General features: G+C 38.5%; 2 protein-coding genes across 4 annotated transcripts in view; both read right to left on the reverse strand.

Moving 5' to 3' along the window:
- Window positions 1-27916, reverse strand: part of NRDC (nardilysin convertase) — a 106106-nt gene that overhangs the window by 71771 nt on the left and 6419 nt on the right. The gene's annotated exons all lie outside the window — the stretch shown is intronic.
- LOC113915235 (non-histone chromosomal protein HMG-14-like) lies at window positions 931-27734 on the reverse strand. Its single transcript, XM_035727401.1, has 3 exons — window positions 27698-27734; window positions 5549-5937; window positions 931-1142 (listed from the first exon to the last, which is right to left on the reverse strand). The coding sequence occupies exons 1-3, from the start codon at window positions 27732-27734 to the stop codon at window positions 1062-1064; spliced, it is 507 nt and encodes a 168-aa protein (XP_035583294.1). The 3' UTR covers window positions 931-1061.

Here is a 27916-nt window from a genome sequence, read left to right on the forward strand (position 1 = left end):
AAAAGTACATACACATACACACACACCCAACACTATGTTTACATTAAATACAACTAATTGTTTCTGCAGAGGGGAAACCTCAAAAGCTTATCAGTTTCGGAGTAGCTAAAGAGAAAAGATAAGAGTTCATTGTATTTTTTAATTCTGAACTATGAAAATACATTTACCTGTTCAAAAACCAAAATTTAGAAGTTAAACAGACAACAAGCCCACAACTCAGCCTCCTTTACTATTTCTTTAATTTATAAGTACTTAACAAATATTTTATCATACCAGAAGACTCAACCTAACAGAAACATATCACTCAATACACAGAGCAGTCAGGTCAGCTTAAATATTAAAGCAAAATCTCATATATTTAAACTCTGTTCCTTCCCTTTGGTACAATGTATTTGATCTTTTATACCAGTTTCTAGAACTGCTTTTATGAACTTAAAAAAGTAGCTACATCTCTAAGAAAACTAAATCCCACAGTCTGGTAGCCTAGCAGGAAAATGACTATCCTATTAGTAAAACTGCTGTGCCAGTTTGATGACAGGGTGCCTACTATAAACTTCTCCTGTTTATACTTATTCTTTCGTGTGTTATTCAATAGCATTTACTCAGCAGCCTTTACTATATCAGCTACCATACTACATTTAGAGTAAAGTTAATAAAACCACATTTCTCACCACCAGGCATTCACTGTCTAGTAAAATATGATGCAATTAAGCCAGTACAATCCAGAATGATAGCACTAAACATGTTAGAAAGAAAGAAGCAAGAGGGAAGCCCTTAAAGCAAGGTACACTTAACTTGAGCCTTCAAGATGAAAAAAGTTTGGAAAGGATATAAGTACTACAGCTCGGTGAGTTGTTCCTTTTTTCTCTCCGCTTTCATTTACAACTAATCGGACTTCCATAACTGAAAAAAACTACCTCAGCACAGCAAACCAGGAAACCTGAGACATCCATCCATGTAACTCAAAGTGGGTAGATTGGGCCATGGAGAGGCTGTGGGAGCTAGTGTCAGCAGGTCCAGCAGCAGAACAGCACAATGTTGCTGGCAGAAGAGACAGAGGGTCAAGGTGGTGGGTGGAGGTCTGCCCAGCTGTGAATTCTGCAGCTGGAGGGACCCACTGCTCTGAGGAATAACAGCAATGACTGTAGGGAAGGAAAGAAAAGGGAAGTAGGCAAACAGCCAGTACTGAAAGAAAATGTCTCCTGTTGTGTGTCCTGGGTTCAGGCAAGGAGACTGCCCACAGACTCCTGGGTACCCCAACTGGAGGATCCTCCTACCAGGCTGTGGGCATACCCAAAGCCTCAAATGCTAAGTACACACCTCCCCCCCACAATGCCTCCTTCCTCCCTCCCTCCTCCCCTTCCTTCCTTCTCTCTATCATCTGCTTCCAACCTTAGCAATAAATCAGCTCTGGTGTACTATAGTGCCACCTTCTGGAAAACAAAAAGAAGGCTCCTAATTTACCAGGCTGTTAAACTGTTAAAATCAAAGTAAACAAAACCTTGCCTAAATAAGAAAGGTGTTTGCTACTTAAGTGCTGCAGCAGAAGCACTTTTCATCAAACACCATCAAAAAACATAATATTTTTTTTAAGATTTTTTATTTATTTGACAGAGAGAGACACAGCGAGACAAGGAACACAAGCAGGGGGAGTAGAAGAGGGAGAAGACTCCTGGCTGAGCAGGGAGCCAGATGCAGGGCTCGATCCCAGGACCCTGGGATCATGACCTGAGCCGAAGGCAGACGTTTAACGACTGAGCCACCCAGGCAACCCTAAAAAACATAGTATTTTATCACAAAAAGGAAATGACAATTTTCTTGCAACTGAACCCAAAGACATGGAATATTGCAATCTAACTGATAAAGAATTCAAAATATTATAAAGAAATTCAACAAGCTACAAAAAACTCAGGCAATACAATGATCTCAGAAAGATAATGAATGTACATAAGGAGTACTTTACCAAAGAGACCAAAATTCTTCAAAAAAAAAAAAATCCAGAGCTGAAGAAATCAATTAATCAGGTATGAGAATGCACTAGAAATTGAGCAGAGAGATGAAGAGAGAATTAACAAGCTGGAAGATAGGAATCTAGATATGATTCTGGTGGAAAAGAAGAGAGAACTTAGATTTTTTAAAAGTGATGAAAACTATTAAACTTCATTAGAAAAGCCAACATAAGAATAATGCGTATTCCAGAAAAAAAGGAGAGGTTTAGGTGCCAATGAGTTTATTTAACAAAATAATAGCTGACAACTTCCCAAACCTGGAAAAGAAACTGGATATACAAGTCTACAAAGCCAACAGAATACCTTATTATCTCAATGCAAAAAGACCTTCTCCAAAATATATTAAATCTGTTGAGGAGCACCTGGCTAGCTCAGTCAGTAGAGCACGTGACTTACTTGATCTCAGGGTTGTGAGTTCAAGCCTCATGTTCGGCATAGAGATTACTTAAAAGTAAATCTTTAAAAAAAATTTTTTTTAAATAATAAAACTGCCGGGCGCCTGGGTGGCTCAGATGGTTAAGCGTCTGCCTTCGGCTCAGGTCATGATCCCAGGGTCCTGGGATCGAGTCCTGCATCAGGCTCCCTGCTCAGCGGGGAGCCTGCTTCTCCCTCTGCCTCTGTCTCTTATGAATAAATAAATAAAATCTTTAAAAATAAAACTGCCGTAAGCCAATGATAAAAAAAAAAGCAAGGTAGCTAGGGAAAAGAAAGACAGTAACCTTACAAAGGAACCCACATTTGGCTATCAGCAGATTTCTCATGCGAAAATCTACAGACCAGGAGAGAATGGAATTACATATTCAAAATGTTGAAAGATAAAAACTGTCAGCCAAGAATACTCTATATGCCAAACTTATCCTCTAGATATGAAAGAGAAATAAAGGCTTTCCCAGACTAACAAAAGCTAAGGGAGTTTACCACCAGGAGACCCACTATACTTGCCTTAAAAGAAATGTTGAAAGGAGCTCTTCAAGCTGAACAAAAAGACCTATGTACACTAAACTATAATTAAGGTGATACAAAGAATTAGAAAACTGATCCTTTTTTAGAATATGTTAAACTCTTAATTATAACACAAAAATTAAAGGAAAAGAACATTAAAAATAACTACAGCTATTATAATTAAGTAAAAAAACTACAGCATAAAGAGATAATTTGTGATATCAAAAATATAAAAAGGGAACAGTAAAATGATGGAAATTTTATAGACAAATGAAGATAAACTGGTATCAGAAGAAAAAGGACTATTTTATCTATGAAATATTTTTTTCTTTCATAATTAAGTTTTTATTGATTATTCTAAGGATCAGGTCAGACATTTCAATTTGTACAATTCTTAACATACGTACCAAAAATCTAAAAAATCATGCAGTTGTGATTCTTTTCCAAAAGTTATTCCAGTGACCTTCCAGCTTAAAATCTGGAGGCAAATTTTCCTTAACAGCATTTCAAGTACCAATATCATCAAATGTTGATACACTGTTACATTAAGTCCCATTAATTCACAATTTAATATCATATACACTACACACTCAAATTTTTAATCTTGCACAGCACATTAATAAAGTTACTAGAAAAACCGGACTACCACAACCAAGATGTTAAAGAGAGTACAAAATTCTGACAGGGAGAGCCAAGATCAAGGAGTAGTTTTCTTTAGGAAACAATTCTACCAAAAACAACATGGGAAGAGAAGTAATTTAAAATGTTCAAGATAGGGGCACCTGGGTAGCTCAGTCGGTTATGCATCTGCCTTTGGCTCAGTCATGGTTCCAGGGTCCTGGAATTGAGCCCTGTATCGGGATCCCTGCTCCAAGGGAAGCCTGCTTCTCCCTCTCCTACCCCCCTGCTTGTGTTCCCGCTCTCGCTGTGTCTCTGTCAAATAAATAAATAAAATCTTAAAAAAAAATTGAAACGCCTAGGCGGCTCAGTCAGTTAAGCGTCTGCCTTCAGCTCAGCCCAGGATCCTGGGATCGAGTCCCGCATCGGGCTCCTTGCTCTGCCGGGAGTCTGCTTCTCCCTCTGCCGCTCCCCCTGCTTATGCTGTTCACTCTCACTTTCTCTCTCTGACAAATAAATAAAATCTTTAAAAATAAATAAATTAAATAAATAAAAAATAAAAAAATTGATGTTCAAGACATATTAAATGCACAACTGCCCCCAAATTGCCATTTAGTATGTTTGGTACTATAGTAAATAAAAACAACCCCATCTATGGAATGTTGAGCTGATACCCAAGACAATCAAGGCCTCCCACATTCAATATCCCACTATTTTCTGGTTGTACCAAAAAATAAGCAACCAGCAAATGATTTCACATCTTAAAAAAAAAGCATTTACACTTAAAAAATGGGATGAGGTGGGATTCCCTCCTTCTTAAAAATATTTCTAGGGATGCCTGGGTGGCTCAGTCAGTTAAGCATCTGCCTTCAGCTCAGGTCATGATCCCAGGGTCCTGGGATTGAGTCCCACATCGGGCTCCTTGCTCAGCAAGGAGCCTGCTTCTCCCTCTGCCTGCCTCTGTCTCTCTCTCTCTGATAAATAAATAAATTCTTAAAAAATATATATTTAAAAAAAATATTTCTAGAGCTACTAAAAAACTTGCATTTATAAAACAGTTGATAAAAATATTCCTCGGGGGTGGCTGGGTGATAGACATTGGGGAGGGTATGTGCTATGGTGAGCACTGTGAATTGTGCAAGACTGTTGAATCACAGATCTGTACCTCTGAAACAAATAATGCAATATATGTTAAGGAAAAAAAAGGAAGAAGATAGCAGGAGGGGAAGAATGAAGGGGGGAAATCGGAGGGGGAGACGAACCATGAGAGACGATGGACTCTGAAAAACAAACTGAGGATTCTAGAGGGGAGGGGGGTGGGAGGATGGGTTAGCCTGGTAATGGGTATTAAAGAGGGCATGTTCTGCATGGAGCACTGGGTGTTATGCACAAACAATGAATCATGGAACACTACATCAAAAACTAATGATGTAATGTATGGTGATTAACATAACAATAAAAATTTTAAAAAAATATTCCTCAGGGCACCTGGGTGGCTCAGTTGGTTAAGCATCTGCCTTTGGCTCAGGTCATGATCCCAGTGTCCTGGGATTGAGCCCCGCACTGGGCTCCCTGCTCCGCAGGAAGCCTGCTTCTCCCTCTCCCACTCCCCCTGGTTGTGTTCCTTCTCTCGCTGTGTCTCTGTCAAATAAATAAATAAAATCTTAAAAAAAAAAACAAAAAACCTCCTCTGGGGGAGCCTGGGTGACTCAGTCAGTGAGTTGAACTTCCGATTCTTTGGTTTGGCTGAGGTCATGATCTCATGGGTCAGGAGACCCAGCCCCCCTCCCCCCCAAACAGGCTCCTTCAATCTGCTTGAAGATTCTCTCCCTCTGCCACTCCCCCCAACTTGCATGTGCACATGTTCTCTCTCTCTCTCCCTGAAATAAATAAATCTTAAAAAAATATATATTCCCCTGGATTGTATGAGAAGGAGACAGGGACCACTGATAAGACATGGTATATGGTATCAAACAGACTTGGCTTTTTTCTCCTGCTTCATCTGAGGCTGGATGCTCCTCATTTTCAGTTTCTCCATTTTTCTGCAGATAAGTCTTCATTTCTTGGTTAGCCACTTCAGCCTGTTTTCCCTTTGCTCCCCTTCTCCCCTTTGTCTGCACTTTTTTGTCTGAAGATTTATCCTTTCCTGCTGCCTTTTTTGGCTTCGTTTCCACTTCTGCAGGAGCAGGTTTAACTGACCACCTTGATGACCTCCTCTTGGGCTCCTCCTTTGCCAATCCCTCAGTGGAGCGGACCTTCCTCTTGAGTATCGTGGTGGGGCAGGTGTGCACCAGGTGCCTGCAGCCACAGGGGCAGAAATCTTTCTTGAAGCTGGGCTGCCTGGCCACTGCCACTCCTCCTGCCCTATCTATGAAATGTTTTATGTAAACCTCATGATAACCACAAAGCAAAAATCTACGCAGAGATACAAACATAAAAAAAAGGAGAGACTGAACAAATCACCATGGAAAACCACCAACTTAAAAAGGTAGACATAAGCAGAAGGAAAAGGAAACAATGGAGAAACAAAATAACCAGAAGGCAAAAAAGATGACAGTAGTAAATCCTTACATATCAATAACGCCCCTAAAGGTAATGGATGAAACTCATCAATCAAAAGGCACAGAGTGGCTGAATGGATAAAAAAAAAAAAAAAAACAAGACCTGACTATATACTGCCTACAGGAGACTCATTTCAGCACTAAAGACACATATAGGTTAAAAAAACAAACAAAAATACCCACACAGGTTCAAAGTGAAACCAAAAGAAGGCAAGCATAGCCATACTTTCATCAGACAAAACGGACTTCAAAATAAAGTCATTACATAATGATAAAGGTGTCAGTTCATCAAGAAGATATAACAATCATAAACATATGTGCTCCCAACACTCAAGCAACAAAATATATCAAGCAAATAATAACAAATCTTAAGGGAAAAATAGACAACAATACAATAATTATAAGAGAATTCAATACCCCACTATCAGCAATGGGTAGATCGTCCAGAGGGAAAAATCAACAGGAAATACTGGAATTAAACCACACTTAAGAACAAATGTACTGGGGTGTCTGGGTAGCTCAGTCAGTTAAGCATCTGCCTTCGGCTCAGGTCATGATCCCAGGGTCCTGGGATCAAGCCCCACATCAGGCTCTTGCCTGGTGGGGAGCCTGCTTCTCCCTCTCCCTGCTGCTCTCCCTCTTGTGCTCTCTCCCTCTCACAAATAAAAAAAAACTTAAAAAAAAAAAAAGAACAAATGTACTCAATAGACATACAGAACATTCCATCCAACAGCAGAATACACATTCTTCTCAGGTGCACATAGAACATTCTCCAGGATAGATCATATGATAGGCTACAAAACAAATCTTAGCAAATTTAAGACTGCAATCATACCAAGTTATCTTCTTTGACCACAATAGTATGAAACTAGTCATCGACAACAAAAGGAAAGTGAAAAGATCTACAAATATGTGGAAACTAAAAAAGACACATCTAAACAATTAGGTCAAAGGAAAAATCAAAAGAGAAAAAAGTATCCCAACACAAATGAAAATGGAAATATAACATAGCAAATATTGTGGGACACAGCAAAAGCAATTCTGAGAGTACAGTTCATAGCAATGAAGACATGTATTAAGAAATTAGAGGGGCACCTGGGTGGCTCAGTCAGTTAAGCATCTGCCTTCAGCTCAAGTCATGATCCCAGAGTCCTAGAATCAAGCCCCGTGTCAGGCTCCCTGCTCAGCAAAGTCTGATTCTCCTTCTCCCTCTGCACCTCCCCTCCTTGCATGTTCTCTCTCTCTCTCTCAGATAAATAAATAAAATCTTTAAAAAAAAAAAGCAAAAAACCAAATGGAACTACATCACACCCAAAAGCATCTGTACAGCCCAAGAAACAACAATATGAAAAGACAACCTACAGAACAGGAGAAAATTTTTACAAACCATATATTGGATAAGGAGTTAATATCCAAAATATATAAAGAACATGGTCAACTTAATAACAACAAAAACAATTCAATTAAAAAATGGGCAGAACTAAATATACACTTTTCCAAAGAGAATATCAAAATGGCCAACAGACACATGAAAAGATGCTCAACATCATAGTTATCCAGGAAATACAAATCGAAACCACAGTAAGATATTACCTCACACCTGTTAGAACTGCTATCATCAAGAAGGCAAGAGACAACAGGTGCTGATGAAAATGAAAAGAAAACCCTTAAACATTGTTGGCAGGAATGTAAATTGGTCCAACTACTGTGAAAAACAATGTGGAGATTCCTCAAAAAATTTAAAATAGATCTACCATGTGATCCAGCGTTTCCACCTCTGGGTATATACCCAAAGGAAATATAAACAGGAATTCGACAAGAAATATGCACTCCCATGCTTATTCCAGCATTATTCATAAAAGCCCGGATATGGAAACAACCCAAATGACCAACAATGGATGAATGGATAAAGTAGATGTGGCAATATATACACAATGGAATATTTAGCCATGAGAAAGGACAAAATGGATAGACCTTGAGCACATTATGCTAAGTGAGATAAGTCAGACAGAGAAAAACAAGTTCTGTAGGGTATTACTTATATGTCCTATCTAAAAAAGTTAAACCTGTAAAAAAGAGAAAATGGTGGTTGCAAGGGGATGGGATGGGGTGGGAGTTAAGAAGAATGGTGTTTAAGGGTACAAACTTGTAACGAATAGTGAACAAGTCATAGAGATTTTATGCACAATATAATGAATATAGATAATACTCTACTGTAATTATGTAATGTGATAAACATCACTATATCAGCAATATTTCAATATATAAATGTATCAAAGTAACATGCCTTACACCTTAAACTTACACAATGTTATGTGCCAAATTTATTCAATTTAAAAAAAAGAAAGTCAGGCTAGCAGAAACTGGAAATAATATGCAAAGGAAGACAAGGAAAGGAGCCTCTGGTTTAAGATGAAAGACTGAACATATGGCTTTATCTCCTTTCATACCAAAAAATCACATGTAAATAACAAAAAAAAAATTTGTGGTTATATTTTGTTTTGGTTTTGTTTGAGAATAAAATCATGACAGACTCAAAATAGAAAAGGACACTGTTAGCAGATCAGAAATTTTTAGGGAGCCTGAGTGGTTCAGTTGGTTAAGCATCCAATTCTTGCTTTTGGCTCAGGTCATGGTCTCAGGGTCGTGGGATTGAGCCCTGCGTCGGGCTCCATGCTCAGCACGGAGTCTGCTTGAGATTCTCTCTCTCTTTCTCTCTCTCTCTCTCCCTGTGCCTCTCCCTGTGCTTGCATGCGCCCTCTCTCTCTCTCTAAAATAAATACATCTTTGGGCACCTGGGTGGCTCAGTTGGTTAAGCGACTGCCTTCGGCTCAGGTCATGATCTTGGAGTCCCAGGATCGAGTCCCGCATCGGGCTCCCTGTTTGGCAGGGAGTCTGCTTCTCCCTCTGACCCTCCCCGCATCTCATGTGCTTTCTCTCTCATTCTCTCTCTCTCTCAAATAAATAAATAAAATCTTAAAAAAAAAAATAAATAAAAATAAAATAAAATAAAATAAATACATCTTTTTAAAAAGTAGATATTTTTTAAAATAATAAAATAAATAAAACAGCACCACAATCTTTCTCCTCTCTTATCCTGCTTTAACTTTTTCACACCATTTATCAACACTTGGCTCCTTCCTTCCTTCCTCCTTCCCTTCCTTTCTCTTGTCTGCACCTTTAGAATATTAGCTCTGAGGGCAGAGCTATTCTTTTTCTTCACAGATATACCACAGCACCAGAGACATTGTTTGGCACTTCGGAAACATTTAAGAAATGTCTGCTGAATGAACAAAAAAAGGTTAATGCCTGATACATGATAGGTACTTAGTATCTGCTAAATGAAAATCTAACTCCTAGTTTTATAAAACTAAATAAACGTATGTGTGCACATGTACACATTAAATGTATATAATGGTATCACAAAAGAATTAAAAGGATAGAAACCAAATATAACAGTTATATACAGAAAGAGAGGAATAAAAGTAGAACAGCATACAAAAGAACTTCCATGCTTTATAATTTCCCTATACTCCATAATTTCTGTACTTTTCCAAACTTTTGTAATAAAAGTATGTTAATTTATTATTTGTATAATAAAAGTAATTTAATAAAAATTCAAAACCCACTAGTTAACAAAATAAGAACAAACACACAAAGCCCTTGGCTTTATAGAGGGTTAACTTTCATAAATCAACATCAAAGCCATTTAAAGAGGCATGAAAAAAAATGCTCTTTATCATCACTTCTATTCAACATTGTATTGGGAGTCCTAGTCAATGAAAAACGATCCAAAATATAAATAAATAAATAAATAAGGCAAATATATTGAAAGCAAAAACAATTCATTGTAAAATATATGATTACCTAGAGAATGCGAGAATTTAGAAAAACAAAACATGAACAAAAAGATCATGAACTTTCCTATATACCAAAGATAACCAATTTAAAGAAAGATTTTATTTATTTATTTGAGGGAGAGAGAATGAGAGAGAGAGAGAGAGAGAGAGCACATGAAAGGGGGGAGGGTCAGAGGAAGAAGCAGACTCCCCAGTGAGCAGGGAGCCCGATGCGGGACTCGATCCTGGGACTCCAGGATCATGACCTGAGCCGAAGGCAGTCGCTTAACCAACCGAGCCACCCAGGTACCCTAAAATGAGATTTAAATATGAGACCCTATTCACAAAAACAACAGAAACTATAAAATACCTAAATATATACTTATTAACATTAGCTAACATACTAAATGTGTTAACTTACATGTCTCAACATGTCTTAATTTCATCCTCACAATAACCCAAGAGGAAATCTTGTTATTATTACTCCCATTTCATGGATGAGGAAACTGAAACACAAAAAGGGTTTTTCATTTGCCCAAGCTTAGGAGAGACTGAACCCAAGTAGCATGGCACTAGAACCCATTCTTTTCACTACTACTCAACACAATCAACATAAGGAAAACTAGAAAACTACAGAAGAAAATAGAAGACCTGACTAGTCATACCATACTGTTGAATGGGACGACCCAATATTGTAAAGATATAAATTCCTCCCCCAAATGAGTCTCTAAATTCAAGGCAATTCCAATAAAAAAAAAAAAACCAACAAGATTTTTTGTGGATCATAACATACACACTGACTCCAAAATTCATGTGAAGAGTCACATAAATGGCAAGAACATTTTGAAAATGGAAAACAATGAGGGGAAATGTCCTTACCAATTATAATAATGTAAATTTTCATTTTTAATTTTTTTAAAGATTTTATTTATTCATTTGACAAAGAGAGAGAGACAGCAAGAGAGGGAACACAAGCAGGGGGAGTGGAAAAGGGAGAAGCAGGCTTCCTGCCGAGCAGGGAGCCAGATGTGGGGCTCGATCCCAGGATCCCAGGATCATGACCTAAGCCGAAGGCAGACACTTAACAACTGAGCCACCCAGGCACCCCTAAAAATACAAATTTTTAAATCAATTGAATTCAAACAGTATATTGGTATAGGAACACTGAGAGATCAATGAAAGGACATTCTAGAAACAGCAGTGTTTATAATACTGTTGCAACACCATTTACAATTCATTAATGATGCTAAAAAAACAGGGAATTCATTTGAGGGAAAAAAACATATCTACCTCCTCACGCTCAACACATAAATTTCAGAGATTATAGACCTAAAAGGAAAATCTAAAAGTATTTTTTTAAGTATTTAAGAGGAAATCTTGTTATAATATTGGGGTGAAGAAAAATCTGTGCTCAACAAGACACAAAATCCAGAAGTTCATAAAGGAAAAAAAAGGGAAAGATTTCGGGCGCCTGGGTGGCTCAGATGGTTGAGCGTCTGCCTTCAGCTCAGGTCATGATCCCAGGGTCCTGGGATCGAGTCCCACATCAGGCTCCCTGCTCCTTGGGAGCCTGCTTCTCCCTCTGCTTCTCTCTCTCTCTCTCTCTGTCTCTCATGAATAAATAAATAAAATCTTTAAAAAAAAAAATGGAAAGATTTCACCATAATTTAAAACTTTCCTAAAACAAAGCATCATAAACAAAATCAAAGAGCAAACTGTATACAGGCATATCTCAAAGATGCTGCAGGTTCAGTTCCAGACTGCTACAATAAACCAAATATTACAATAAAGCGAGTCAAATGAACTTTTTGGTTTCCCTGTGTATATAACTTAATGTTTAACCCACACTGTCATCTATTAAGTGTGCAAGAGCATTATACCTAAAAAAAAAAAAAATACATACCTTAATTTAAAAGTACTTTATTGCTAAAAAATGCTAATCATCACCCATGGTTTCAGTGAGTCGTAATCTTTTTGCTGGTGTAAAGTCTTGCTTCAATGTCCACGGTTTCTGCCTGATGATGGTAGTGGTTGCAGAAGGATGGGTTGGCTAAGGCAATTTCTTAAAATAAAACAATGAAGTTGCCTCTGCATCAACTGACTCTTCCTTTCACAAATAATTTCTCTATAGCATGCAATGTTCTTTGATAGCATTTTATCCACAGACTTTCTCTCAAAATTAATCTTCTCAAACCCTGACGCTGCTTTATCAACTAGGTTTATATAATATTCTAAATCCTTTGTTGTCCTTTCAGCAATCTTCATAGCATCTTCACCAGGAGTACAATCTATCTCAAGAAACCACTTTCTTTGTTCATTCGTAAGAAGCAACTCCTCAACCATTCAAGTTTTATCATGAGGTGGCAGCAATGCAGTCCCATCTTCAGGCTCCACTTCTAGTTATCTTCCTCTTTCCACCCATCTGCAGTTCCTTCCTCTACAGAAATCTTAAACCCCTCAAAGTCATCCATAAGAGTTGGAATCAACTTCTTCCAAACTCCTGCTCATGTATTTGCAGACAGTTTGACCTCTTCCCATGAATCACAAATGTTCTCAATGACATCTAGAATGATGAATCCTTTCCAGAAGGTTTTCAATTTACTTTGCCCAGATCCATCAGAGGAATCACTAACTATGGCAGCTATAGCCTTACAAAATCTGCTAAATAACAAGACTTACAAGTCAAAATTATTCCTTGATACATGAGCTGCAGAATAGATAATGCTGTGTTGGTGGGCATGAAAACAACATTCATCTCATTGTACATCTCCATCAGAGCTCTTGGGTGACCAAATGCATTGCCAATGAGCAGTAATATTTTTAAAAATCTTTTTTTTTTCTAAGCAGTAAGTCTCAACAGTAGGCTTAAAAATTCAGTAAGCCATGTTGTAAATAGATGTGCTATCATCCAGGCTTTGTTGTTCCATTTATAGAGCAGAGGCAGAGTAGATTAAGCATAATTCTTAAGGGACCTACGATTTTCAGAATGGTAACTGAGAACTGGCCTCAATTTAGAGTCATCAGCTACCATTAGCTCCTAGCATGAATCAGCCTGTCCTTTGAAGCCAGGCACTGACTCCTCCTCTATAGCTATGAAAGTCCTAGATAGCATCTTCTTCCAACAGAAAACTGTTTCATTTACACTGAAAATCTGTTGTTTAGTGTAGCCACCCTCCTTAATTATCTAAACTGGATCTTCTGGATAACTTGCTGCAGCTTCTACATCTTGCTGGTTCACCTTGGACTTTTTGCTTTTTTAAGGTATGTATGTATGCATGTGTGTGTGTGTGTGTGTTTGAAAGAGGGTGAGCAAAAGAGAGAACATGAGCAGGGAGAGGCAGAAGGAGAGAGAGAAGCAGACTCCCCAGCAGGGAGCATGGACGACGACACAGGGCTCAATCACAGGACCCTGGGACCATGACCTGAGTAGAAGGTAGACATTTAACCAACTGAGCCACCAGGTGCCCCTTCACCTTGCACTTTTATCTTATGGAGACAGTTCCTTTCTTTAAACCTCATAAACCAACCTCTGCTAACTTCAAAATTTTCTTTCGCAGCTTCCTCACCTCTCTCAGCCTTTATAAAATTGAAGAGAGTTAGGGCCTTGTTCTGGATTAGGCTTTGATTTAAGGAAATAATATTCTATCCAGAATACTCAAACTTTCTCCATATCAGGCTGTTTTGCTTTCTTATCATCCTTTCATTTGTGTATTCACTAAGTAGTACTTTTAATTGCATTCACAACTTGGCTAACTGGCTCAAGAAGTCTAGCTTCCAGTCTATCTCAGCTTTTGACATGCCTTCCTCACTAAAACTGTTTCTAACTTTTGGTTTAAAGTGAGAGACAAAGGACTCTTCCTTTAACTTGTACACTTTGTTCATTGTAGAGCTATTAATTGGCCTAATTTCAATATTGTTGTATCTCAGGGATATGTTAAGAGTGTTCACTGAAGCAACGTTTGATAGAGAAAAATTGGACATCACCCAAATGTCCACAGATAGATGAATGCGCAAATAAATTTCCTATAGCCAGCCATAACATAGCATACTATATAGCCTTTAAGACCTCATTTTCATATATAGTGAGAACATAGTGACACAGCTTCCAGCCTTAAATTGCTATTTCTAGGTCTAAATAGATAGTGCTAAATCATTTTAGGTCAAAAGAGGATACTTGGGGTGCTAACTTTGTAATTACATAACTTGTCATTACTTCCCCCCCAAACCATGTAGCCTCAAATATTTATATGTATATAGGATGTCACTCTTTCTCTAAGAAGACTTCTCTTCCTCTAGCTTATTCAATCTGTCTTCCTTTATTTGGTTTCATTCTCCCATTGCTCCTGTACTGACATGGAAGACCAAAGCAGATTTTGCAAACCATGTCCAAGAATCAAGAGTATGGTATTATTCTCTCTATAATAAAGTATCCAACCATGCATTTTTATTTGTTCCTTAACAAGCTAACTTTTTGTGAAGAAATCCACTTTCAGTCACTAAAATTACCAGTTAAAAGCTCACATATTTTTCCCTCCCCCCACCCTCTTTTTTTTCCCTCTCCCCCCCTCCAAAAGCTCACATATTTAAATCCAAAAATACTTGAGACCACATGGTGGAGATGGGGAGGGTGGTGACAAGTTACACAGTTACAAAGTAAGCCTTCCCAAATACCCTCTTTTAACCTAAACAGATTTAGCACTGTCTAGATCTGGAATTAACAATTTAAGTCTAGTGCCTCAGTCATTAATTACTCTACAGCACATTTGGAATTTTAGACATCTTTGCAGTTTAAAACTGCAGGCCTGGCTCAAGAAATCAATAAAAGCATTAAGTATTGTTATGCCCATAAAAGCTTTAAAAAATCAAATCCCGGGGCGCCTGGGTGGCTCAGTCGGTAAGCAACTGCCTTCGGCTCAGGTCATGATCCCGGAGTCCTGGGATCAAGCCCCACGTCAGGCTCCCTGCTCAGCGGGGAGTCTGCTTCTCCCTCTGCCTGCAGCTCTGCCTACTTATGCTCTAATAAATGGATAAAATCTCAAAAAAAAAAAAAAAATACTGGGGGGGTAGGGGGATGGGTTAGCCTGGTGATGGGTATTAAAGAGGGCACATACTGAATGGAGCACCAGGTGTTATACGCAAACAACGAATTGTGGAACACTACATCAAAAACTAATGATGTATGGTGATTAGCATAATAAAACAAAAAAAATGTAAAAAAATCTGTTCTTAAAAAAATAAAATAAATAAAAATTAAAAAAATTAAAAATTCAAATCCCTGTTTAGCGCTTTGCCTATAATTCTAGGCCAGCTGCAACTCTGAAGTTAAAACAGCCCACACACTAAAGCTGATATGACCTGCCTGAGTCAACTAAGGCCTTCTTGCCCAAGCTGCATCAGTTTAAAGCTAACCATACTGGGGCGCCTGGGTGGCTCAGTCGTTAAGCGTCTGCCTTCAGCTCAGGTCATGATCTCAGGGTCCTGGGATCCAAACCCGCACCAGGCTCCCTGCTCGGCAGAAAGCCCACTTCTCCCTCTCCCTCTGCTCGTATAAATAAAATAAAAATAAATAAATAAAAATAAAGCTAACCATACAACAGTTTAAAAAAAAAAAAACCCTGCATGGTACAACATAGTTCCTGCAAATAACCAAGCTCAAAAAACCCACATCTCCTTACTTGTTAAAACATAATACCAAGCCACCCCATTTAAGACTCACCAGAAGTACATTTGGCTCCCTAAATGGCAGTCCTTCCCCATTTCTCAAGGTTCCTTCGCTATGGAACAGCTGTTAGGTTATTAGGTGTGACTGATCATTTTAATAATGGCCCCAATTATTAACCTAATCTTCCCACAAGACTTAGAGACTATTTCTCTCGATCCCTTGAATCTAGGCTAGGTTTGTACATTTTGTCCTATACATTGTGGTGAAATTGATGTGTGAGTCCTGGAGTCTAGGCCTCAAGATGTCTTGCAGCTTCTGCCTTTATTCTCTTGGGACTCAGTTGTCACCTAAAGTAATACAAGCCACACTGAATAAGGAGAGATTGTGAGCAGAGAGAAGGCCCACTTGTTGTCCTCACCAAGGCCCAAACATGTGAGTGAAGCCACCTTAGGTACTCTAGCTCCAGCCAACCCACCAAATGAATGCAGTCACACAAGTGACCCCTGGCACAAAAAGTACCTAGTTATCCCATAGAATTTTAAGAAATAATAAATCATTGTTGCTTTGAGTTACTTAAATTGTGAGGTAGATTGTTACACAGCAATACTAACATACTAGAAGAATGCAAATGGTTGAGCAATACCATTTCTGGATATATATCCAAATGAATTTAAAGCAGGGACTCAAATACCTAAAAGGTGCAAACAACCCAATGTCTATCAACAGATGAATGGATAAACAAAATGTGGTATATACATACAATGGAATATTATTCAGCTCTAAAAAGGAAGGAAAAATCGGGACCCCTGGGTGGCTCAGTTGGTTAAGCATCTGCCTTCGGCTCAGGTCATGATCCCAGGGTCCTGGGATCGAGACCTGCATCGGGCTCCCTGCTCAGAAGGGAGCCTGCTTCTCCCTCTGCCTGCCACTACCCCTGCTTGTGCTCTCTCTCTCTCTTTCTCTGACAAATAAAATCTGAAGAAAGAAAAGAAAAGAAAAAGAGAGAAAAAAAAAGAAAGAAAGAAAGAAAGAAAGAAAGAAAGAAAGAAAGAAAGAAAGAAAAAGAAAGAAAGAAAGAAAGAAAGAAAGAAAGAAAGAAAGAAAGAAAGAAAGAAAGAAAGAAAGAAAGAAAGAAAGAAAGAAAGAAAGAAAGAAAGAAAGAAAGAAAGAAAGAAAGAAAGAAAGAAAAAAATTCTGACATATGCTACAACATGGATGAATTCTGAAGATAGGCTAAATGATGTAAGCCAGATACAAAAGGACAAATATTGTATGATTTCACTTATATGAGTTACCCAGAGCAGTCATATTCACTGAAAGAAAGAACGATAGGGGGGCACCTGGGTGGCTCAGTCGTTAAGCATCTGCCTTCGGCTCAGGTCATGATCCCAGAGCCCCACATCAGGCTCCCTTCTCAGCGGGAAGCCTGCTTCTCCCTCTCCCACTCCCCCTGTTTGTGTTTCCTCTCTCAATGTCTCTCTCTCTAATAAATAAATAAAATCTTAAAAAAAAAAAAAAGAAAGAAAGTAGAATGATAGTTGCCAGGGGTTGGGAGGCAATATTTTCTTTTTTTTTTTTTAAAGATTTTATTTATTTATTTGAGAGAGAGTGAAAGCAAGAGAGATTGCAAGCCAGAGGGAGAAGCTGACTCGCCACTGGGCAGAGAGCCCAATGCGGGGCTTGATCCCAGGAGCCTGAGATCATGACCTGAGCTGAAGGCAGACGCTTAACCGACTGAGCCACCCAGGCGTCCCTACAAGAATATTTTCAAAGAGGCTGAGAAAACATGAATGTACTATAACTGGAAGTGTAATCTAACACATATTACCACCACTGTTGGTAAAAATTTGGAGCAGAAAAAAAGGTTTAGTAGGACAAATTTACCCTTTGTGAGGTGTTTCAAAGCCTATGATTATTCATTGTCTTATTCATCAGCAGTACTTTACAGAAAATATTTGAATCTATCATGTATTAGTGAGACAGTAGTGTCATTTACTCTTGTAGACTTTACAATGATCAGTTCTGTGAATTTTTTTTTCAGAAACAGAAGCTGAATATCTTGAATTACCTTACTATAGAGAGGTTTGATGGCTTAGCAATGGGAACACTTTATTGCAATTGAGTTCCAGGACAAGATTGAAATTTTTCTGAAAAAGAACAGCCTTCAACCACTACTGTCAAACACCAAATGGCTTTGGAAATCAGCTTTTGCTGAAGGCCCCATAGTGTTTCTTAATGAATTCAACCCAAAATTACAAAATAGCACTTATGCAAAACATCTTATGGTAAAGTCATTTCAACAACAACTAATTTTATCTGAATCACCCGTAATGGCAAGCTGCTTTATACACTTCCTGTGCTGTCAAAAGTTAAAACAAGAAGCCATATCTCCATTCCAACACAAATTTCCAACAGTTATGTTTTCCAAGCAAACTATAGTTCCAGCAAAGTTTTTCAGATCTTGGTACAAGTACAAAGGAAATTTCCATATTTCAAAGTCCTTTAACTGTGCAAAGACTCCATCTAATTGAGGAGTTTCCACCTAATTTTCAATCAGAAGTGATTAATCTACAATGTAACAACATGCAAAAGGGCAAAAATATCACAAGAATCTAACAGAATTCTTTATTTTTTTTTTTAAGATTTTATTTATTTGACAGAGAGAGAGATAGCGAGAGCAGGAACACAAGCAGCAGGAGTGGGAGAGGGAGAGCAGGCTTCCCGCTGAGGAGGGAGCCCGATGTGGGACTTGATCCCAGGACCCTGGGATCATGACCCGAGCCGAAGGCAGATGCTCAATGACTGAGCCACTCAGGAGCCCTCTAACAGAATTCTATAAATGCTTTCCAAGCAATGAATATGCTAAATTAAAAGCATACACTCAATGGACTGATATTCAGTATTTGGCAGTACCTGTCAGGATGAAAACACATTTTCAAAGATGAAATAAGTCAAGTCTCATTACAAATCAGTATTAACAGATGAACAGTTGCAATCAACTTTGATAATGAGATGAACCCCCCCAAAAATGTTATCCCAATAAAAAGAATTCCAGTCTTCTCACTAGTTGATCTGTATTATCAATAAAGTACTATTACAGGGTGCCTGGGTGACTCAGTCAGTTAAGTGTCTGCCTTCAGCTCAGGTCATAATCTCCAGATCCTGGGATTAAGCCCCAGATCAGGCTCCCTGCTCAACAGGGAGTCTGCTTCTCTCTCTCTCTTTCACCCTCTACCCCTCCTCCCTGCTTTTTTCTCTCTCTCTCTCAAATAAATAAATAAATAAATCTTTTTTTTAAAGTACTGTTACTATATCTTGAACTTAATAAAAATTTTATTTAAAATTTGCAGAAATCTAAAAAAACTGCAGAAATTTGTTTTCTTCCTTGTTATAGAAGTACCTACATAATATCTTTAATTTTGCCTCTTGACTGACAAAGCCTAAAATGTTTGTTATATAGGCCTTTAGAGAAAACATTTGGTGACTTCTGGGATGCAGACTTCAAAAGGTGTACTTGGACAACTGGTTGTATGTATTTATACAACAGTAATAAAATGAGATCCATACCCAAATATAAAAAGCAAAACTGTAAAACTTGTAGCAGAAAATAAATCAGATGAAAAAGCACAAAACATAAAGATGAAAAAAATCTGATTAAATTTTAAGACTTTATAAACAAAGGGTGAAGAAAAGCTATATAGACTTAGAGAATATATCTGTGATTCTTATAACCAATAAAGGATTCAAAATATATAAAGTCTTACAAGTCAATTTTAAAGAGGAAAAGAAATAACACCTCCCCCTAAAATGGGCAGTTCATAAAAGGAGAAATTCAAATGACCAGGAAACACGAAATAATGCTTGATCTTATTAGTACTAAGAGAAAACACAAACAAAAGGACAATTTAGAAGAGAAAAATAGGGACACCTGGGGGCTCAGTTGGTTAAGCATCTGACTCCTGATTTCTGCTCAGGTCATGATACCAGGCTCATGACACTGAGCCCTATCCTGCGCTCTGCACAGGGAATGGAGCCCACTTAAGATTCTCTCTATCCCTTTGCCCCTCCCCCTCCACTCACGTGCTCACATGCTTGCTCTCTCTCTCTTAAAAAAAAGAGAATCAAATTTTTAAAAAATCTAACAATATCAAGAGTTGGTAGAAAGGTACAGGAGGAGGAACTCTAATGCTCTATTGGCATAAATGTAAAATAGTACAGCCAATTAGAAGAGTACTTTGGCTATACCTAGTTAAAAATGAGTTGTTTCACTTATAGGTATATAGATAAACTCTCAAATGTGTGCCCAAGGAGTCATGTAGAAAATGTTCACTGAACACTGGGAACAAGTTAAATGTCCAACAATCAGAGAAAAGATAAATGGGGGCATAACATAAAAAAATAACAAAAATATTGGGAATAGGGCACCTGGGTGGCTCAGATGGTTAAGCATCTGCCTTCGGCTCAGGTCATGATCCCAGGGTCCTGGGACCAAGTTCCCCATCAGGCTCCCTGCTCAGCGGGGAGCCTGCTTCTTCCTCTGCCTCTCTCTCTCTCTCTGTCTCTTATGAATAAATCTTTAAAAAAAAAGTGAGAATAATCTAAATGACCAATAATAAGAAAACAGATAAATTATGATGTATTCATACAAGATATTACTAAATAGCATTTAACAGAGTATTATTAGCACTGACAAATCTCAAAAGCAATGTTAAACCAAAAAAAAAAGCAGGTTATGAGACATCTAATATTACAATTTCTATTTATATGTCTTAAAACAATATATACTGTTTAAAGATAAATGCATTTTTGATAAAAAGTATAAAATAAACATAGGAATGGTATACATTTATATATCTATTTTTTTTAAAGATTTTTATTTATTTATTATTTGACCGAGAGAGGGAACACAAGCCGGGGGAGTGGGAGAGGGAGAAGTAGGCTTCCCGCTGAGCAGGGAGCCCAATGCGGGGCTCGATCCCAGGACCCTGGGATCATGACCTGAGCCGAAGGCAGACGCTTAACGACTGAGCCACCCAGGCGCCCCTATATATCTAATTTAGATAAAGATTAATACTGGGAAAAGAGGGTAGGAAATGAAATAGGAGGAGCAGTTATAAAGAATTTCAACTGTATTAGTACAGTTTTATTTCCTAAAAAAAATTTTTTTAGGGGCACCTGGGTGGCTCAGTCGGTTAAGGGTCTGCCTTTGGCTTGGGTCATGATCCCAGGGTTCTGGGATTGAGCCCCAAATCAGGCTCCCTGGCCTCAGCAGGGAGAGGGAGAGCCTCTGCCTCTCCCCCTGGCTTGTGCTCTCTCTCTTACAAATAAATACATTTCTAAAATAAAAGTGAGAAATGAAATGATTAAAAAAAAAGACTGAAGAACGTATCTTTATATAACAATCCGGCCAGAGGAGAAAAGGATGAAAGAGTCAAGAGATGGAAGCAAGAATATGAGACAGGCACTAATCTAGGCACTGGGGATACAGCAGTGAACAAAACAAACTCCTTGTTCTCACATACCAGTAAATAATATCAAATGGCAATAAGTGCTATGAAGAAACATAACCGTAAGAAACAGTATAGGGGGTGCCTGGGTGGCTCTGATGGTTAAGCGTCTGCCTTTGGCTCAGGTTACGATCCCGGGGTCCCAGGATGGAGTCCTGTGTGGGACTCCCTGAGCAGGAAGCCTGCTTCTCCCTCTGCCTCTGCCTCTCTCTCTCTCTCTGTCTCTCATGTATAAAAAAAAAAAAAGAGTATAGGGATTGGGAACCTGAGCAAAATTGTTACTTTATATAGGATACTATTTAAAGCCAATGAAACTGAATGAGATAACACAGAGAGCAAAGGAAAACAGGGAAAAGAAGAAGTCTGAGGACTGAGGCCTCAACACTCCAAAATTTAGAGGTCAAGGAGATAAGGAGGAATCTTCAAATGAGGCAGAAAGAGAAGGAGAACAGTACTGATTGACCTGGGAGCCATTTGCAAGAAGCATTTCAAGAAGAGAAGAATGATTAACCATGTCATATGATACTGAAAGGCCAAGTAAGATAAGAACTTGAGAACTAACCAACTATAAAGGATATTGGTGATCTTGAAAACAGCTATTTTGATATAGCAATAATGAGAAAAGACCACTCTGAGTTCAAGAAATAACGTGTCAACTATACATCAATAAAAAAAATTTTTTAATGATGCTGTGGAACATACTAATGGCAATGAAAGATAGAAATCATATATTAAATGAAAAAAATTACAAATTAAAATGGATAGTCTCAAAAAAAAGAATGGGAATAAGTGAACTGCAAATTTCAAGGATAGACAATTCTTTTTTTTAATATTTATTTATGAGAGAGATCAAGCGCACACATGTGCAAGTGTGAGTGGGAGGAGGGGCAGAGGGAGAGAACCTTCAAGCAGACCCCCTACAGAGCATGAAGCCCCACTGGATCCCTTTGGGGGAGGCCTCGGCACTCCAAAGGTGTGAGAGGGGGGGGATCTGACCATGAGATCAGGATCTGAGCCAAAACCAAGAGCTGGAGGCTCAACTGACTGAGCCACCCAGGTGCCCAAGTATAGACAATTCTTATAACAAGCTTTGCTATAAAGAAAACCAAGAAACTTGGGATGCCTGGGTGGCTCAGTTGTTAAGCGTCTGCCTTCGGCCCAGGTCATGATCCCAGGGTCCTGGGATTGAGCCCCGCATCAGGCTCCCTGCTCAGCAGGAAGCCTGCTTCTCCCGCTCCCACTCCCCCTGCTTGTGTTCCCTCTCTTGCTGTGTCTCTCTCTGTCAAATAAATAAAATCTTAAAAAAAAAAAAAAAGAAATTTGAGTAGCTGGAAGGGCGTAACTCAGAGGGGATGTGGAATAAAGAAATGTCTTTTCCCTGAAGACGAACAATTACAACATATTTGTGTACTCATGGAAATGATCCAGTAAAAGGGGGAAACTGACGATGCCAAGTGGAAGGGGGAAAATTGCTGGAATAACTGATGGATAGTATCAATAAAGGGGATGGGAGCTAGTGCACAAATGGAGCTATGGGTCTTAGATAGAGGTACAGATATGTGACTTATTAGTAACAGAAGAAAAGGCATGCAAAGACTCGAAGTGACAAAGTCTCTCCGTACAAAAATTTCAGAATAAGGGGGAAAGATAAATTGAACTTATAAAAAATATCAAACAGCTTGAAAAAAATTGCTACAGGGGTACATAAAGGAATAAATAACTCACATGTGGGAGGGGAAGACTGAAGTAAGAGAAAGGATTGAGAAGGGGCACCTGGCTGGCAGGGTCAGTACAGCATGTAACTCTTGATCACAGATACAGATCACACATGTATGTATGTATGATTACATACATACATACATAAAAGGATTCGCAAAGGAGGTAATGCTTCAACTCACAAGGCAAACGTGACCAAAGAGTAAAGCATGTGCCAAGAAAAAGAGTACAAAACAGCACAACAGAAGATAAAGCTAGAAAGAAACCAAAAATTGAGGGGCTTGGAGCTTGTCTGTCATGGCAAGGAGTATACTTAGAAGGAACCAAATGACAGAACACCCATTTACACTAATCAGTGCCCGGTACCTGCTCAGAATGTGTTTTCATAGAACAGCATTTTAGGCTATCATGTAATAAGAGCAGTACCTAATAAGGTTACTGTAAAGATTAAATGAGGTAATCTACATAAACTCCTTAGAACAGGACCTAGTACATAGTAAGCACTCAACAAATACCAGTTATTATTATTAGGAGAAGCAAGATTACTGTTAGTTTTATTAATAAAAATATAAAATCTCTCTAAACACCTCTCCAAAGGACCAAGTTAACTTTTCAAACTACAATCTACTTCCAACCCTTCTGAAAACAGTTAAATTCTGGTCCAACCATATAGTTGAGCCCTCCCAGCCACCACTCTCCCATACTAGAAAGAGCTATAATAAAGGGCCTATAATCTACTCAGTTTCCTGTGAGTTGGAATTGACTTCATTCTGGGAAACAGTATGAATATGAGGCCTATGTCAGAGTGGAAGTCCCAGACCAATCTTCTTGCCTGCCAGATCTCCCAATTAGAGAATATCCTTGAAACAGACCAGATCACCAGAGGTTACCCTACATACCTACCAAACTCATTATGACTGAGTTCACTCTCAAAGGACTCTGTAGGCCTCTTAAGTAAAGAAAATTTGACAATCTATCTTTTAAAACGGTAATGATTAAATTATGGCATACCTACACAACGGACCACTAGGTAGACAAAGTATACTGAAAAACAATAAGAGGGCACCTGGGTGGCTCAGTCATTAAACATTGTCATTGAGCCTTTGGCTCAAGTCATGATCCCAGGGTCCTGGGATCGAGCCCCTCATAGGGCTCCCTGCTCGGCAAGAAGCCTGCTTCTCCCTCTCCCATTCCGCCTGCTTGTGTTCCCTCTCTCACTGTGTCTCTCTCTGTCAAATAAATAAATAAAATCTTAAAAAAAAAAATAAGAAAATGTTCATGACCATTTTTTAAATGTGTATCAAAACAGTATGGTACTGGCACAAAACAGACACACAGATCAATGGAACAGAATTGAAAGCCCAGAAATAAACCAATGCACGCTTATATGATTATGACAAAGAAGGCAAAAATACACAATGAGGAAAAGACAATCTCTTCAATAAATGGTGGTGGAAAAACTGGAAGCTATAGGCAAAAGAATGGAACTGAACCACTTTCTTACACCATACACAAAAATAAACTCAAAATGGATTAAAGACCTAAATGTAAGACCTAAAACCATAGAACTCCTAAAAAAAAACACAAGCAGTAATCTCTTACGCATCAACCTTAGCAATATTTTTCTAAATATGTTTACCCAAGTAAGGGATAACAAAAGCAAAAATAAATGGGGATTGTATCAAACTAAAAAGCTTTTGCAGAGAATGAAGCCATCAACAAAACAAAAAGGCAATCTCCTGAATGGGAGAAGGTATTTGCAAATGATATAGCCAATCAGGGGTTAACATCCAAAATAAATAAAGAACTCATACAAGTCAACACCAAAATATAATCTGATTAAAAATGGGCAGATGACCTGAACAGACATACAGATGACCAACAGAAACATGAAAAGATGCTTACTAATCACAAATCAAAACCCAATGAGAAATCACCTCACACCAGTCAGAATAGCTAAAGACAAGAAATAATGAGGCTAGGATGTAGAGAAAAGGAAACTGTTGTGCACTATTAGTGAGTGTGTAAATTGTTGCAATCACTATGGAAAACAGTATAGAGGTTCCTCAAAAACTAAAAATACAAGTACCCTAGGATCCAGTAATTCCACTTCTGGAAAAGAAAAACGAAAACATTAATTCAAAACTGCAACATTATTTACAATAGCCAAGATATGGAAGCAATTTAAGTGCCCACTGATGGATGAATGGATGAAGAAGATGTGGTGTACATACACATGGTATATTAACCATGAAAAAGAATGAAATCCTGCCATTTGTGAAAACATGGACATTATACTAAGTGAAATAAGTCAGACAGAGAAGGACAAATACCTTATGATTTCATTTACATATGGAATCTGAACAAAACAAACAACAACAAAGAAAAACAGACTCATAAATAATAACGAGTGATCCCCAGAGGGAAGATGGTGGAGGGATACCTGAAATAGGTAAAGGAAATTAAGAGATATAAACTTCCAGTTATAAAATAAATAAGTCACAGGGAAGAAAAGTACAGCATTGGGAATATAGTCAATAATACTGTGACAATTTTGTGTGGTGACAGTAACTATACTTATTATGGTGAGCATATGACAATACAGATAATTTGTAAATCACTATGTTGTACACCTGAAACTTATATATCAAGTATACTTCAATTAAAAATATATATACACAAATTATAAATACTGGGGTGCCTGGGTGGCTCAGTCGTTAAGCGTCTGCCTTCCGCTCAGGTCATGATCCCAGAGTCCTGGGATAGAGCCCCGCATTGGGCTTCCTGTTCAGCGGGAAGTCTGCTTCTCCCTCTCACATTCCCCCTGCTTGTGTTCCCTCTCTCGCCGTGTCTCTCTCTGTCAAATAAATAAATAAAATCTTTAAATAAATAAATAGTAAATAATACAAGTCAAATTCCTTCCACCTTTCCTTAGAGAAATAAGCTTACTATCATTCCTAACCATCTCTGTACATATTTAAACATAAAAAATTGTATTTTAGGTAAACATATAATGGGAGGTGCTATTTTCTCCTTTTAAAAATGGAATTATATGGGACGCCTGGGTGGTTTAGTGGGTTAAACAGTTGCCTCCAGCTCAGGTCATGATCCCAGGGTCCTGGGATCAAGTCCCACATCAGGCTCTCTGCTCAGCGGGGAGCCTGCTTCTCCCTCTGCCTGCCATTCCCCCTGCTTGTGCTCTCTCTCTCTCTCTGACAAATAAATAAATAAAATATTTTAATCTTGGTAGCAACAAGCTTTTTTCATTCAACAATAAATCACAGGACATCTTTCCATTTCAATATATAAAACCATCTCTTTTTTTATGGATACATATTATCATCATTATATAACTATATAATAATCTTTAGCCAACTAATGGACAATAAAGTTGCCGATTTTTTGCTATTACAAACAATGCTGCAAATATCATTTAATAATTGGGAACATATTAAAACAATAACATTTGACTGCTAACTATCTGCCAAGCCCCACAAGCTTCTAGAGGAATTAAATATACAATTATTACTGTATAATTATTACTTGTATAATTTATATTTTCTTCTGTAACCTACCCAGTCATACTGTTTTCCTTGAATATCAAGTAATTTTTTTTAAATGATTTTATTTATTTGCCAGGGAGAGAAAGAGGGTGCAAGAGAGTGTGAGAGCACAAGCAGTAGTGGCAGGCAGAGGGAGAAGCAGGCTCCCCATCGAGCAGGGAGCCCAATGCGGGACTCAATCCCAGGACCCTGGAATCATGACCTGAGCTGAAGGCAGACGCTTAACCACCTGAGCCACCCAGGCGTCCCAAGTAATTATTTTTTTAATCTAAAAATTTAATCTAAAAATTTCTGGAGCGCCTGGGTGGCTTATTCAGTTGGGCATCTGCCTTCGGCTCAAGTCATGATCCCGGGGTCCTGGGATCCAGGCCCAAGGCGGGCTGCTCCCTGCTTAGCAGGGAGTCTGCTTCTACCTCACCCTCTGCTCCTTCCCCCCCACTTGTGTGCTCTCACTTGTTCTTTCTCTCAAATAAATCAATAAAATCTTAAAAATAAATTAAATAAATAAATAAATAAAAATAAAAAATTTCTGGCAGAATATCCAAGAGTTCCATGAAAACATCTAGCATACGAGCACTCATGCATTTATACATTCTACAAATATTATTTGAGAACCTACTATGTGCTGGACATTAAGTGAACAAGAGGACATGGTCTCCATACTCATGGGTTTTTAGCCTAGCTAAACTGAGTTAATAAGGGGAAAGGAAAAAAAGTAAAAAAGGGAATATGTGTATGTCAATTAGAGAAAGACTAGTATATATCAGTGCACACCATTCAATACACAATTATAGTTACCTTTTTTTTTTGGTTTTATTTATTTGACAGAGAGAGCACAAGCAGGGGGAGTGGCAGGCAGAGGCAGAGGGAGAAGTAGGCTCCCCGCTGAGCAGAGAGCCTGACGTGGGGCTTGATCCCAGGACCCTGGGATCATGACCTGAGCCGAAGGCAGATGCTTAACCAACTGAGCCCCCCAGGCGCCCCTATAATTACCTCTTAAACCAGTCTTGCCTCATCCTATGGCTCTAAACTATCTTTAGATTAATCTTCTTAAAACACTGGTTTACTTATGTCATTTTCATGATCAAGAACCCACAACTTCTCTTAGTACTTCCCAAATATACTTTACCCATTCTCTATACTAGCTATTTCAATCTTTACCACTAAAGGTTTCCTGTTTCCCACCACTTCCCCCACAACTTCTAAAAAACCACTTAAGTAAACTCCAAGGCCTACTTTACAGAGCAAAAAGTCTATAAAGAATGCTTTCAACACCTAACCGCCTGCATCCACACTCTTCATTACACATTCCTCCATTTTCGATAGAGATTTTCTCTTTATTTCTCTAAAACCAATCCCCTTGGGGCGCCTGGGTGGCTCAGTTGTTAAGTGTTTGCCTTTGGCTCAGGTCGTGATCCCAGAGTCCTGGAATCCAACCCCTGCTCCACAGGAAGCCTGCTTCTCCCTCTCCCACTCCCCCTGCTTGTGTTCCTGCTCTT

The sequence above is a fragment of the Zalophus californianus genome, chromosome 4, assembly GCF_009762305.2.
Source record: "Zalophus californianus isolate mZalCal1 chromosome 4, mZalCal1.pri.v2, whole genome shotgun sequence".
Lineage (NCBI taxonomy): Eukaryota > Metazoa > Chordata > Mammalia > Carnivora > Otariidae > Zalophus > Zalophus californianus.

Excerpts from the sequence above, each read along its gene's own strand:
- LOC113915235 (XM_035727401.1), bottom strand. The coding sequence starts at position 27,734 with ATGGAGGAATGTGTAATGAAGAGTGTGGATGCAGGCG. Across the intron at positions 5,938-27,697 it reads GAAGAGTGTGGATGCAGGCG|ATAGGGCAGGAGGAGTGGCA; the intron begins GTTAGGTGTTGA and ends AACATTTCATAG. Across the intron at positions 1,143-5,548 it reads AAGCAGGAGAAAAAAGCCAA|TCATTGCTGTTATTCCTCAG; the intron begins GTCTGTTTGATA and ends CCTTCCCTACAG.